Source organism: Mauremys reevesii, linkage group 7, assembly GCF_016161935.1.
Source record: "Mauremys reevesii isolate NIE-2019 linkage group 7, ASM1616193v1, whole genome shotgun sequence".
NCBI classification, from domain to species: Eukaryota; Metazoa; Chordata; order Testudines; family Geoemydidae; genus Mauremys; species Mauremys reevesii.
The window spans coordinates 26,729,621-26,741,787 of NC_052629.1; the positions used below are offsets into that span (position 1 = coordinate 26,729,621).

The 12,167-nt window shown below is 38.2% G+C and overlaps 1 protein-coding gene across 1 annotated transcript in view; it reads right to left on the bottom strand.

Annotated features, from left to right (window-relative positions):
* Positions 1 to 2,685: 2,685 nt before the first annotated feature.
* Positions 2,686 to 12,167, bottom strand: part of STK32C (serine/threonine kinase 32C) — a 231,397-nt gene continuing 221,915 nt past the window's right edge. Inside the window, exons 10-12 of the mRNA XM_039482508.1 lie at positions 11,957 to 12,088; positions 8,861 to 8,928; positions 2,686 to 7,750 (exon numbers count right to left, since the gene is read on the bottom strand). Of these exons, the coding sequence (XP_039338442.1) occupies positions 7,612 to 7,750; positions 8,861 to 8,928; positions 11,957 to 12,088 (339 nt within the window). The 3' untranslated portion in view covers positions 2,686 to 7,611. The remainder of the gene's footprint in view (positions 7,751 to 8,860; positions 8,929 to 11,956; positions 12,089 to 12,167) is intronic.

Below are 12,167 nucleotides of genomic sequence, written 5' to 3' on the forward strand. Positions count from 1 at the left end.
TTGCTGCTGGATGGTAATTGGTCCAAACACAAGAAAATATATTTTAAGTAACTAAACTACTGAATGGCACCTTTTTCAGGAACCAAATGGGCCAAGTTACTGGATTGGGATTTGACAGTGCTGAGAGCTGGGCAGGGGAAGTACATGAGTACTGGATCTGCAAACTTACAGCCTCAGCAGTGTCACTATCTATAAAATGATTTTTAATGAGAAGAAATTAGTAAGAATTAGCTGTTTATTTGCATCTGTGCCCTTTGTCAAAGACAGGGAGAGTGGTAAGAGACCTTGTGTTCATATTTTGTAAATTGAAATAAATAAAGCTAAAACATCATGTAATGACTAAGTATGAGGAAAAAACAAACGCAAAAAAATTCCTCAAGCAGGGTTCTGGATCCTGTAAATGGAGAAGTGCCAGAGACTCTATGAAGTCTATTAGGGCCTTTGCTACTGAGATTCCATGGAAGGCACTCAGATATTACAGTGTTGGGTGGCAGTATAAAAGATAGATAAGAGATTCTTTTATTTTTCATATGCTATTTGAGATGTCTACTCCTGGCTCTGCACTGTCAATGATGCCAGTGTTCATCGCCTACTTGTTACATTTTCAACAAAACATCTTCATGCTGCCCTCCTTCATAGGAAAAGTTCTCCCATAACATCCACAAAGCTACAGATGCCCCTCAGGTTACGCTAACTCGACTTATGCAAATCTGCACTTATGGAAAAAGTTTCATAAGCTAGAAATAGGGTTTTTTGGGTTTGTTTTTTTTTGAGGGGGGAGGGGGTAATGGTCTGGTATACATTCCTGACTTACGCAAAATTTGAGTTACGCAAGGCGTTCTGGAACAGAATGCTTGTGTAAGTCGGTGAGCGTCTGTATATCATTCTTTCTTCAAATCCCTCCTTTTAACCATCCTCTGCTGTGGTACCTACAAAGAATCTGACAACAGGCAACTAGTGTTCTGAGATGACTCCTGGTATTCTCATTGCTTTTTTGTGGTCCTTCATCTGTCTGACTATATCCACCTCTTGTTCTTTGTTTTAGACTGTAAGCTCCATGAGGCAGGGGCCATTTTCTTGTTCTGTGTTTGTAAGTGCCAAGCACAGTGGGCTCCTGGTCTAGGACTGGAGCTGCTAGCTGCTACCACAATTCAAATAAATAACTGGGTGAGTGAATTGAGGCCCTACATTCAACTTTATGGCATTTCTGTGTCTGTTTGTAATCTGATAACTTTGGAACACTACATCCGATCACTTCCAAATTTCTGGGAATGTTCTAGGCATCAATGGACAAAATTTTATTGATTTTGGTGAAAACCAGGAAAGTCAGATTGAGAGGAAAATCCAGGCCTGTAGAAATGTGGGAACAAATGGAGATTGTTATGGTGGACAAGCATTACCCATATTATATGCACTGGCTTTAAGAGGCCTAATACTGTATCTTTCCTGGAGCAACTTATTACCCATTTCCCCAGGCCTAGAGAGTCTCTACTTTACCAGTACATACTATCTTAGAGGAATACAATACATTCTGCATGTGTTGCTGGATGCTGCAAGTGCTCATTAAGAGAAGTGCACCCTGGGAGCATTCTCTTAATATTCTGGATGTACTGTGTAAACAATTGTGTTAACCTGGCTAAATTAGGTGTGCACTACCCCTAAAGATCAGCATCCTTAATTTCTGGATGAATGACCAAAACACCAGAATGGATAATATAATTTGCATTTTTTATCTTGGATGCAAATTACAAATACTTTTACATGGATTACTGATTGGCAGATTAATTGGGTCTAAAAATACTACTGAGCATGTCTTTAGAATACCCATGATCATAATAGCAGATATAAAATAGATTTGTTATATGTTTTGTCTGTTATACCTAACTGTAAAAATATCTAGCTTGGAAATATGTAAATAAGGAATGTGACTACTACATGCCCTTCTTACAATACTTAATTTTTTTCTATTTAACAATAAACCTAGAAATGATTGCAAATGTCCAGATATCTTAAAAATACACATTTATTACTCCACAAATGCAATGGCTTCTCTGCAGTATCTGCAAAACCACAAATATATTGCCATAACTTAAATTTTCTTGTATAATATGGTGTTATTTTCATGCAATAAAAATTACAGAATTGTATTATCATAAAATACAAAGATATACTTACATATGTGATTTGCACTGAAATAACTAAAAAAAAAAAAAAAAAGAGCCTGCAAGGCATCAGTATTTCAGCGCTGTTTTAAGTCAAGTTTATGGACTTTCTACTGTAGACAGTAGTAGACATTTCTACTGTTTTTAAAAAATAGTTATTATTACTTTTACTTTTTTGGACAAGGAATAGACCAATAATTAGCAAAAAAAATTAACCCTTAAGGGACAATTCCTGCATGCCTTTGTCATGCAAAATTCCCAGGAAAGTCAGCTGGAGTTCATTGGAAGGTTTTTAAAGTATTTTCAGAACTTTCCAATGCAACAAACTGAGAAAAGAGGACATTACTTATTTATAGAAATGAATTGATGATAATACTATTACAAATGGCATACGGATAGTACAATGGGTTGTGGAAAACAACAAAGATTGTATAGATGCATCATGAAGAATGATTATTACACAGAGCATTTGAATAGCTTATGCAGATTCAATATAGTATTCTATATATAGAGTTTTGCTTCTGTACCAAATACAGCATCAGGCTCTAAAATAAGAGATACAGTAAAAAGAGAAATGGTGCAGAGAGATTCAAACCAAAAATATATTGTTAATAGGAACCAGTCTGTTCACAAATAAAATAGAGCCCTACAATAACTTAATGTCATTCATTACATACAATGCAATGAGCAGTGAACATCTTTAGTCTCATTTTTGCCACGGGTACAGTCAGACATAAGTGGCACATGATTCATATTTTATTTAAAATAAAGTTCCCATGCCACTACTGTCAAGAGCATTTCTGGCAGTAGGATTTACTAGTCACCTCCTGCCCATCATGCCATTATGTACTTCCAAAATTCCCACTGTGTTTTGAGGGGTGTAAGAAATTGGAATTGGGCCACAACACTACACAGTCACAAGTGTTCTGAAATACCTTACACTAAAGGGCCTGGCACGTAAACATAAAAGCCAGCGTAAAACAGGTGATCTCCATTTTCCAGAACTCCAGAGGGTCTAAGAATTGTTTCTACTAACCTTTAGAATTGTTTAAATGATCAAATACTAAAATCTTTACCTAGGGCAAGCCCCATGGAATGTGAAAAGCACTATTTGATTTATAATAGAAAATGGATTTGTTTAGCTATGAATATAAATAATATAAACAACATCAGAAAAGAATGATTCCTTCCCTCAGTCAAGGATTAGCTTTGATGACCTTGGCACTCAAGGTAAATGTTTGTTTAATATTCTTGGCTGCAAGGGTAGAAGAACTAGAAAGCTAGGGACTCTGTGATCTTACCCCACTTAGTCCTGCTCACCGAAGGCCTTAGTTATAAATAAGGGACATAAGTACAGACTAGAAAATACATTAATTTACTGTATAGCAGAAAGACTATGCATTAAACTCTGGATTTCTAAAGAGGTCTAACTGTGTGTGTCTGTATACATGGTATTGATGAAATAATTGAACAAAGAAAAAAATCCTATTGCCCTTATACGGTTTATACATATCAAATGAAGTTTTACACAGGGCATTATTTGAAATAGACAAAAAGGGCCCAATCAAATGTCTGCTGAAGTCAATAAGAGGATGACCATGGACTTTAAAGAGCATTGGATCAGGCCCAATTTGTCCAAAAGATTATACAGTTTTAATCAAAGACTCCTAAAAGGAACATAGAAATCAGGACAATGCCACCCAGTCAAGTAAAGAGCCAGCATTAAAATTATCACAATATCATCATTATAGATTCTACCACACCCCAAACAACACATACTCCATAGACAGCAAAGAGAAGGAGATCTGGTAAAATATGCTGGAGTGCACAGTCCAGAATCCTTTCACATATTTTTTTCTAAAGCAAAATCTACATTTTATGTTGAGAACATACAAACATAAATGCTGTAAAACATTCAGCGGAGTTATACCAGGGATGAATTTGGCCCATCATATTACACCTCACTTTTTTGTTTAAAACAATAAAGCAAATATGTATCCATGTCTTACAATTTGTCTTCTTTTTACAGTTACTGTATGCATGTAATCTCGTCTCTAGGGAATATGTGTAAATAGGCACCAGTAAAACTATTTCCCAGATGGGTATTAGAGAGGTACATTTGCATGCATTATATAAGATAGAAAATGAGTACTAAAATTATATTGTACTCAGGGTGATTCAAATACATGGGACAATAATTCTAAAAGTCTCTCTTTGTCATGTCATTTGCTTCTCGGAGATGAAGATTTAGAAATGCATTTAAGCGAGGCAGAAATAATGGTGCACAAGCATTTTCCAGGTCTTGTTTCCTTAGGAAACAATATGTTGCACTTCAACAGTGCCTCTGGGTGACCAGACTTTGGCCCCTAATTACCTATAAGCAGTGTCCTCATTGAAGCTTTGCTGTTTAGTGCTTGGCACTACTGAAGACATTTCTGCTTGGTTTATATGGAAAAGATAAGTGACAAAAAGTGGAAGTAATGAGCAATAAACAAAGCCTGAACTGAAAAAGTCAGTTCATTCCTATACACTGTTACTTCAGCTTCAGAAACCATGTACACCATGTGCTAACTACAGCAGTGAATGGGTTCTATTGCTTTTGCTATTACAGTATATTTTAATGGAGCTGTAGAGAGCCCCTTTAAATGCAGGGAGTTTCCAACATTAACCTGTTAGGAGTGCATCCACGCCTGCCAAACGTTGCTCGTTTCATTCCCATCGCTACCTAAGTTCCTCACAATTTTGGTGTGCCATCATTTTATTGGTGAAAATTATTTACATGAGAAATAAAGAATAATGAAACTGACATGAGAGAGCCATTTATATCGACAGACTGAGGCTCACAACATTTAAGTATCCTGCACTAATAACGTTTTGTTCCCTTCACTTTGCATCTTTGCCACACACTGCAACCCATATTTGAAGCTTGGCAAGTTGTGGTATGTTTGCACCTACTTATCTCAGAGCTATTTTTTTCAAACACAAGAAAGAGACAATTCCTGATGCAAATATTGAGTGCTCTGATATGGCCATTGGAATGGGGGATGAGAGTAAATAGCTGTTATTTTGGAAGGTGCCTATGGCACTTATTATTCATTTTGATTCTTTTAAAAAGGTAATTTCCCTGCCATGGGACAGTGGGCTGGTTGGGAAGCTGCAACAGAAAGGGGGAGAGAGAGCGAGAGAGAGAGAGCAAAGCAAGATGTGTCTTGGATCAAGACAAAAATGTGAGGCTTTATCTCCATTACCTTTACAAAAATAAAATGTAAGTGGAGGAGGGTGGAATCTGACAACAAAATGCATGAGTAGGGGGGCAAGGTGTTCCTAGAAAATGTTCACTGAACTCTTTCAAAGCATAGGGCCCAGATCATACATTCTATTCAAACATGCTTTAATAGGCCTTTGGCGGGAACAGCAAAGGCGGATGGTTGTGTGAATTCTTTTGCTAACTGGTAATCAGCTGGAATGTTACTGCAGGGCAGAAGGAAAAGGGAAAAAAAATCTCCCTTTTAAAGTTGTTTGTGACTCAGAGCTGGGGAGGTAAATTTTCTTCTGTAGTTGGTAAGGAAGGGGCAAAAGGGAGGGGAATATTTATTTTAGATCTGTTTTACTAAAATAAGCCAACTCTTACTTCAACTATCATTAGAGCAGGGATAGCTTATAGTAATATCTAGGAACATGAACATAGTTGGATGTCTGAAAAGAGTTGGCTCCCCATGTTAGGACCTATTCAAGCTCACACAACTCTGATTATACTCTGAACGATAAGATGTGGATGGTCATGCTCTAGCAAGAACCATGGTCTTCTACAGTTTAATTACTAACAGGACCTACCATTTATCTGGCAGTGTCCTAAAAATAACTGTGCAACTGGTATAAAAGCTTTGGTGTCTTCCCCCACCCCCACCCCCCAAGTTGTGCCTGCACACTTGAATATTTTTTATGAAAATTTGGTTCTGCACAATTTTCACCACTTACTAGTTTCCACATAAAACTGTGGAAAAGTAAACATGTCTTGTTTATACATATAAAATTGTTTTACACTGGTTGTTCCTTTTGTTTCATTCATGGACACTGAAAACTATATATCAACACAGCAGAAATTGCCTTGAAAGAATTTGCATTTGTTAAAAACATTCTCTATCCATTATGCTTCAGGAACATACAATAAAGTAAAGATGCAAACATGGCAAATTTCTTAAGGTCTGGTAACAAACAGATTGTGATAGCTTTTGTGTGGATGTAATTATAATGAGATATATACACGGCACAATAATTGAATGGTGTAGTAGAACTGATGGCTTGATTTCAGTAATAGTAACTTAAAGCCACTATACAGTAGAATAAGCCACTAAGCCTAACATAGAAAAGGCTTCTGAAACAATTAGGCAATATCCACAGCTGGAGCAAAGTCAAGAGATCTCCTGTCCTAATGAAAAGTTAAGACAGGTACCAGTAGATTATGTACAGTACTTTATTTTACACTTAGAATAAAGTAAACAGAAGGGTAAAACTGACACCACCTTTCTTCTATTATTGAGCAGCATTTTATGGCTACCCACAGTGTACGTTTCCAGTAAAACCGAAATCCAATAGAACTTATGTCCGATTAATTAAATGAGTTGAAAAAATAGAATAATTTCTGATTCATTTGCTTGTAATTTGCACAGCTCCTTGCAGCTAAGCATAGCCATACAAGGAGATTAAATATTTTAAACCAGATCCTTTGGTGCAGTGCAACCACTTTGTGCCACTCCACTAACAGATTCTCTTTGTAAAGCCAGTATATCCAGCCCCTCAGGGATTGGCCCAGTGCAAGGAGAAGCATCCAGTTGCATTGAGTTGACAGAGAGGGTCCTACATGTAGCGTGCAGCCAGAAGAAAGAGGGTGTGGCTGAGGTGCTCTTAAACTGCATGCTCCTCAGCTATTTAGTTCCTTGAGGCTGTTAGCACCTGTCATTAATTAGAGCAGCCTGAGGGCTTCTCTAATTTACACAAGGGGCCAATCCAGTAAACAGTTCTCCGGAGTGCAAAGGTGAGCTTTACATCATCTTCTCAACCTTTCCCAAACACACACTTGTGCTGCGTGCTCCTTGCTCATATGCAAGGATTTGACCTGTTCACTTACCATCTTCACATGTGCCTGAGTCAGCAACCTGCCATTAAAAAAGAGCAAAGAAAGAAACTGAACTATTTTCTCCAAGGTGTTGCATAGCAAGTATTTTTCCTCATAGTAGGTAATCCAGTGTTCAGAACTGGCCATCATTTAAATCCACGAATTCAGTTCTTTAAGAACTATCTACCTCTGCTACAGCTTTACAATATTGATTTTGTGACTTTTTTTTCAATTATAGTACGCAGTGTACAGTATATATTCATCAGTGCAACCTGAGAATGATTTATTCAAGAGGCATGTAGGCTTTTGGCCCCTTGCCTTGAAACTGTAGTCCTAGCTGCTGCCTGTAGAAGAACATACAGAGCTACACATATTTAAATTGGAATTCTCAGATTCAGCTTCTGTCTCGGCTTCATCTGTAGTTTCAGGAGGAGAAATAGATTCATTCATTTGATCTTGACTCCTCTTCAACCTGTGCAGAACATATGAGTAACATGTTACATGCTTTCTCTACACTTAAAATTTTGTAGAAACTATGGTTGAAAAAAACTGAAATGGAAAATGAGTCCTAAGGTGCCCCTACCATCCATATGTACTAATGTAGGGGTCACAGTCAGGCATCAGGGGGTCACAATCACTTGGTAGTTCTTGGAAAGCTAAAGGGACCCAGGATAGATTCTTCCTAAATGGGAGGGAAATCCCAGTTTCGGAAAAGTTTGATAACCAATGATTTGCCATTGCAGTGAATTCTCTTTTTTTATGTGCTAAGTATCAATTGTAATACATGAAACAAATGCATGAACAAATGTAATATATGAAACAAACACCCGAGTGTTTCTTCCATATTTGAGATCCACCTAACCCATAGCCTAACGTTTTCATAAATTTTTGTATAAGCCCCTGTGTTTTAAAGTCTTTTTGACTATAGGGTACCAGAACCCAAACAGCTGCAGGTGTATTCTTATATTTTAAACACAATGGCTTATTCAGTGCTGTACATGCTGCAAGGAGATATCTAGTAACCTACTGTGATGAGCTTACTAAGGAGTATGGTTTGTTTAGAGGCGGTTTCCTTATTTCCTAGCTTGGGAAGAATTGACTTCCATCATATTGTTTTAATTTAATAGCAAAAATGTCATGAATATCTTCAAGCCACAGGGGAAAGCAGATATTTTGATTGCAGTGCTTTCATTCACCCATTGTGGTGCATGGAGGGCATTTTACCATATTTCTTTCATTTGCCATATCGTCAAAAATACAGTGGATGGGTGGATATTGTGGGTGTACTCAAGACTCAAAATCATAAGTATTTTAAAATCCACATGATTCTGTAGCATATTTGATTTAACTACAGAGTTTAATAAATATTGGGGCTTTTGGAGTTGTTTTTCAGTTCCATATTTTAGATAAGCTTTAAAGAAAAATAGGGCCTGGGTCTGCTCCATTGAAGTCAATAATGCAGAACTGGACCATTGCTTTGATTCTCATATTTATGGCTCCCAACAATCTGTTTTTGTGAATCCCAGTTCTGCTAAGTAAAAAGAAGCCTCCTTTCCTTATGAAAACATACCCCCTCACTCACTTCTCTCTGTTAAAAATTACAAAGTCTTGCTGGATTGCTTCGAGGCATTCCTGGAGATAGTCATTTTCCTGTTTTGATAAAAGAAAAAACATCACGTGCATGAGAAGTCAATAGAGAAAACATCCGACTATATATGTGACTACAATAACTCCTCACTTAACATTGTAGTTATGTTCCTGAAAAATGCGACTTTAAGTGAAACGATGTTAAGCGAATCCAATTTCCCCATAAGAATTAATGTAAATGAGGGATTTAGGTTCCAGGGACTTTTTTTTTTACCAGACAAAACACTATATATATATATATATATACACACACACACACATGCGCGCGCGCGCACACACACACACAGTATAGGTTTTAAACAAATTAATACTGGTACACAGTGATGATGATTGTGAAGCTTGGTTGAGGTGGAGGAGTCAGAGGATGGGATATTTCCCAGGGAATGCCATACTGCTAAATGATGAATTACCAATTGGCTTAGCCCTCAAGGGTTAACTCTCACACTCTACAAGGCAGCAGGAATGGAGGGAGGGGAGACAGCATTGCAGACAGAGGCAGAGACACACACCGTGTGTGTGTGTGAGATATGTGCATTTCCCCTTTAAGTACACTGTCTTATTAATTAGATCAGCTTGCTGAGACCGCAGCTGCTGCCAGCAAGCTCCCTCAGTCCTGAGCCCTGTCATATGTCCCCCCTGCTCTATGGAAGATGGGGTAAGCAGGGTGCAGGAGCAGGGAGGAGGGAGACACCCTGACATTACCCCCCGCTTCCTCTCGCCCCCCCAGCACAGCAAGCAGGAGTCTTGGGGAACAGCTCCAAGGTAGAGGGCAGGAGCAGCACATGGCAGTGGGGGCAGGGACAGCTGCTGCACAGGGAACTTAGGGGAGCGGGGAGCTGATAGGGGGCTGTCGGTCCACCCTGGGTTCCAAGCCCCCACCAGCTAGGTGCAACGGGCTGGTCTTCCTGCAAGCAGTGGACAAAGCAGGTGGCTGCCAAACGACATTAGAAGGGAGCATTGCACAACTTTAAATGAGCATGTTGCCTAATTGATCAGCAACGTAAGAACAAAATGACATTAACTGGGATGACTTTAAATGAGGAGTTACTGTATTGTTGTCTAGATGCACATGAATATAATCTAATCACGTAGTATGACTTTCAGCCTAAATTGATGATGGAAAAAAAACACCCTCATTTCTTTCACATTTTTAAATCACTGTGTTCTGTTTTCACTTCTGGTGCAATAATTTCTCTACTACACAGATAATATGTTAATACGCACAATCCTTTACTATATGAATAATCAGTTTGTAAATAGTGAAATTCACCCTGGTGCAGGGAGCAAGCATAAGGCCTATATACTACTCATTCACTTAAATCCTCAAAACAGGTTTTATGCAGGATTTAAGCAGTATATAGGCTTTTAACTAGTCCTATATCTAGAGGTGAATTTCACCTATATTGAATATCATCCTGAAGGATCCCATGGTGCCTTAAGAGCTACAGGCATACAGCACCATCAAGGAGATTGGCAGGACACATAGATGCTGGAGAAAAATGTAGCACTGCCTTTAACTCACTTGTCAGTGAGTGCCTCTGCAAGTTATTGTTAAGTTTGCTTATTCTGGTTTTTGGCTTCCTGAATTATTCTTCCAATTCTTCCAATCTTTTAAAAGATTGGAAGAATAATTCAGGAAGCCAAAAACCAGAATAAGCAAACTTAACAATAACTTGTTTGTAATGTTAACTATTGCTGAAGGAGGAAATGATCTACTGCTGGTACTTCCTGCTGTTTATAAGATAAATGGTATTCTTAAAAAAACTGTTTATTTTTATTTGCGGGATAATTTTAGTGCTCATGAAATTGAGAGGCAAGGAGCACTGCCCTGAGTCCAGAAATAAGTGGTTAGATGTTGTGATTGCTTTTTCACAAAGATCTACCCATATACATCAGTTATAGCCTGCAACACCCCTTACGAATACTGGGTTTTCCCTGGGATGAAGCTACATACTATGCCAAATTATGTAATTGTTATTTTATGGGGACATGTCCACCATGGAGAAGATTGAGACTCCTGTATTTATTTTACCAGTGACCTGAGTCTAGCCTGAACCCTGGCTCCCATGATTATAAACAGTTACATGACCTAGTTTCTAAAAGAATGGGTGTTTCCTAAATATTTTTTTCTTACCAACAACAAAACTATTGCAGCCAATGAAAATAATCATAGCACAATCTCATGGAATATTAGTGGGAATTCATGGGAGACACCTAGGATCTGCTTTTCTTACTTGATTGTTTCCAAAGCTTCCTGCTACCTCTCAAAGAAAGGGTACTGTACGGCCTACCAAGAGTCATCATGAACATCCAGGAGGGATCTACATGAAAAGAGTGATTCCCATGCACTACTGGGAATATTCTAAATTAGGACTGCACAGGATATCCTAGTGTTTGGTTAGCAGTGTTGCAAAACTCAGTTGAGAATAGCTCTTGAGAACTGAACATGCAATATTTGAAACAAGCTGTGAGAAGCCAGCCTGGTAATACTACAGAATTTTATTATTCTTTCAAGTGGAAGACTTAAAGCTTTGAATCATTAGTATTAGTGTCATCAATATTTCTAACTTGCCACACATCTCATTTTACTAATAATTTTGTTCTCCTTTCACTAACATGAGGGTCAATTAGGAGTAAATCCATAGAATTCAAAGGAGTTACACAGGTGTAAACCTGTGTGACAGAAGACTCAGGACCTAACTGTAAATGATACCGCATCTGAGGTGAAAAATCTTTCTTCTTTATGTACATAGTGCACCTTCTGACGTTTATAGTTTCTTGATCAATGTGCATAGATCCCCCACACATGTCACTTTAGGGATAACAGAAGAATGTGGAAGAGATCTGCCATGCAGATGGAAGAGGAGAATTTAGCTCTCAGGCAAAGTCAGTCTGACTGTCCACTTGGCTGAATATTTTTATTACAATACGTATGAATGGAAAGCCTCCATGCAAAGTAACTGCTTTTATAACAAACAGATTTCAACACCTCAGCTTTTTCATTGTTTGAGCTATTCAAGGACGGACTTACTGACTGTGAGCTGTCCTTGCTGTTGTCCCTGGACTTGTTTTTTGCGAGTCTTTTCTTCTTTTTATGCAAGGGTCTTGACTCCAGGATCATTTCTTCTAGCTCAAAGGTGGGATCGCAATGCAGACGGCCTTTCTGTTAGAATGGTACAAAGGTACTAACTGAAAGCTTAGTTCTGTGATTTATGAGAATATGTTTCCGCTAATACATTTAG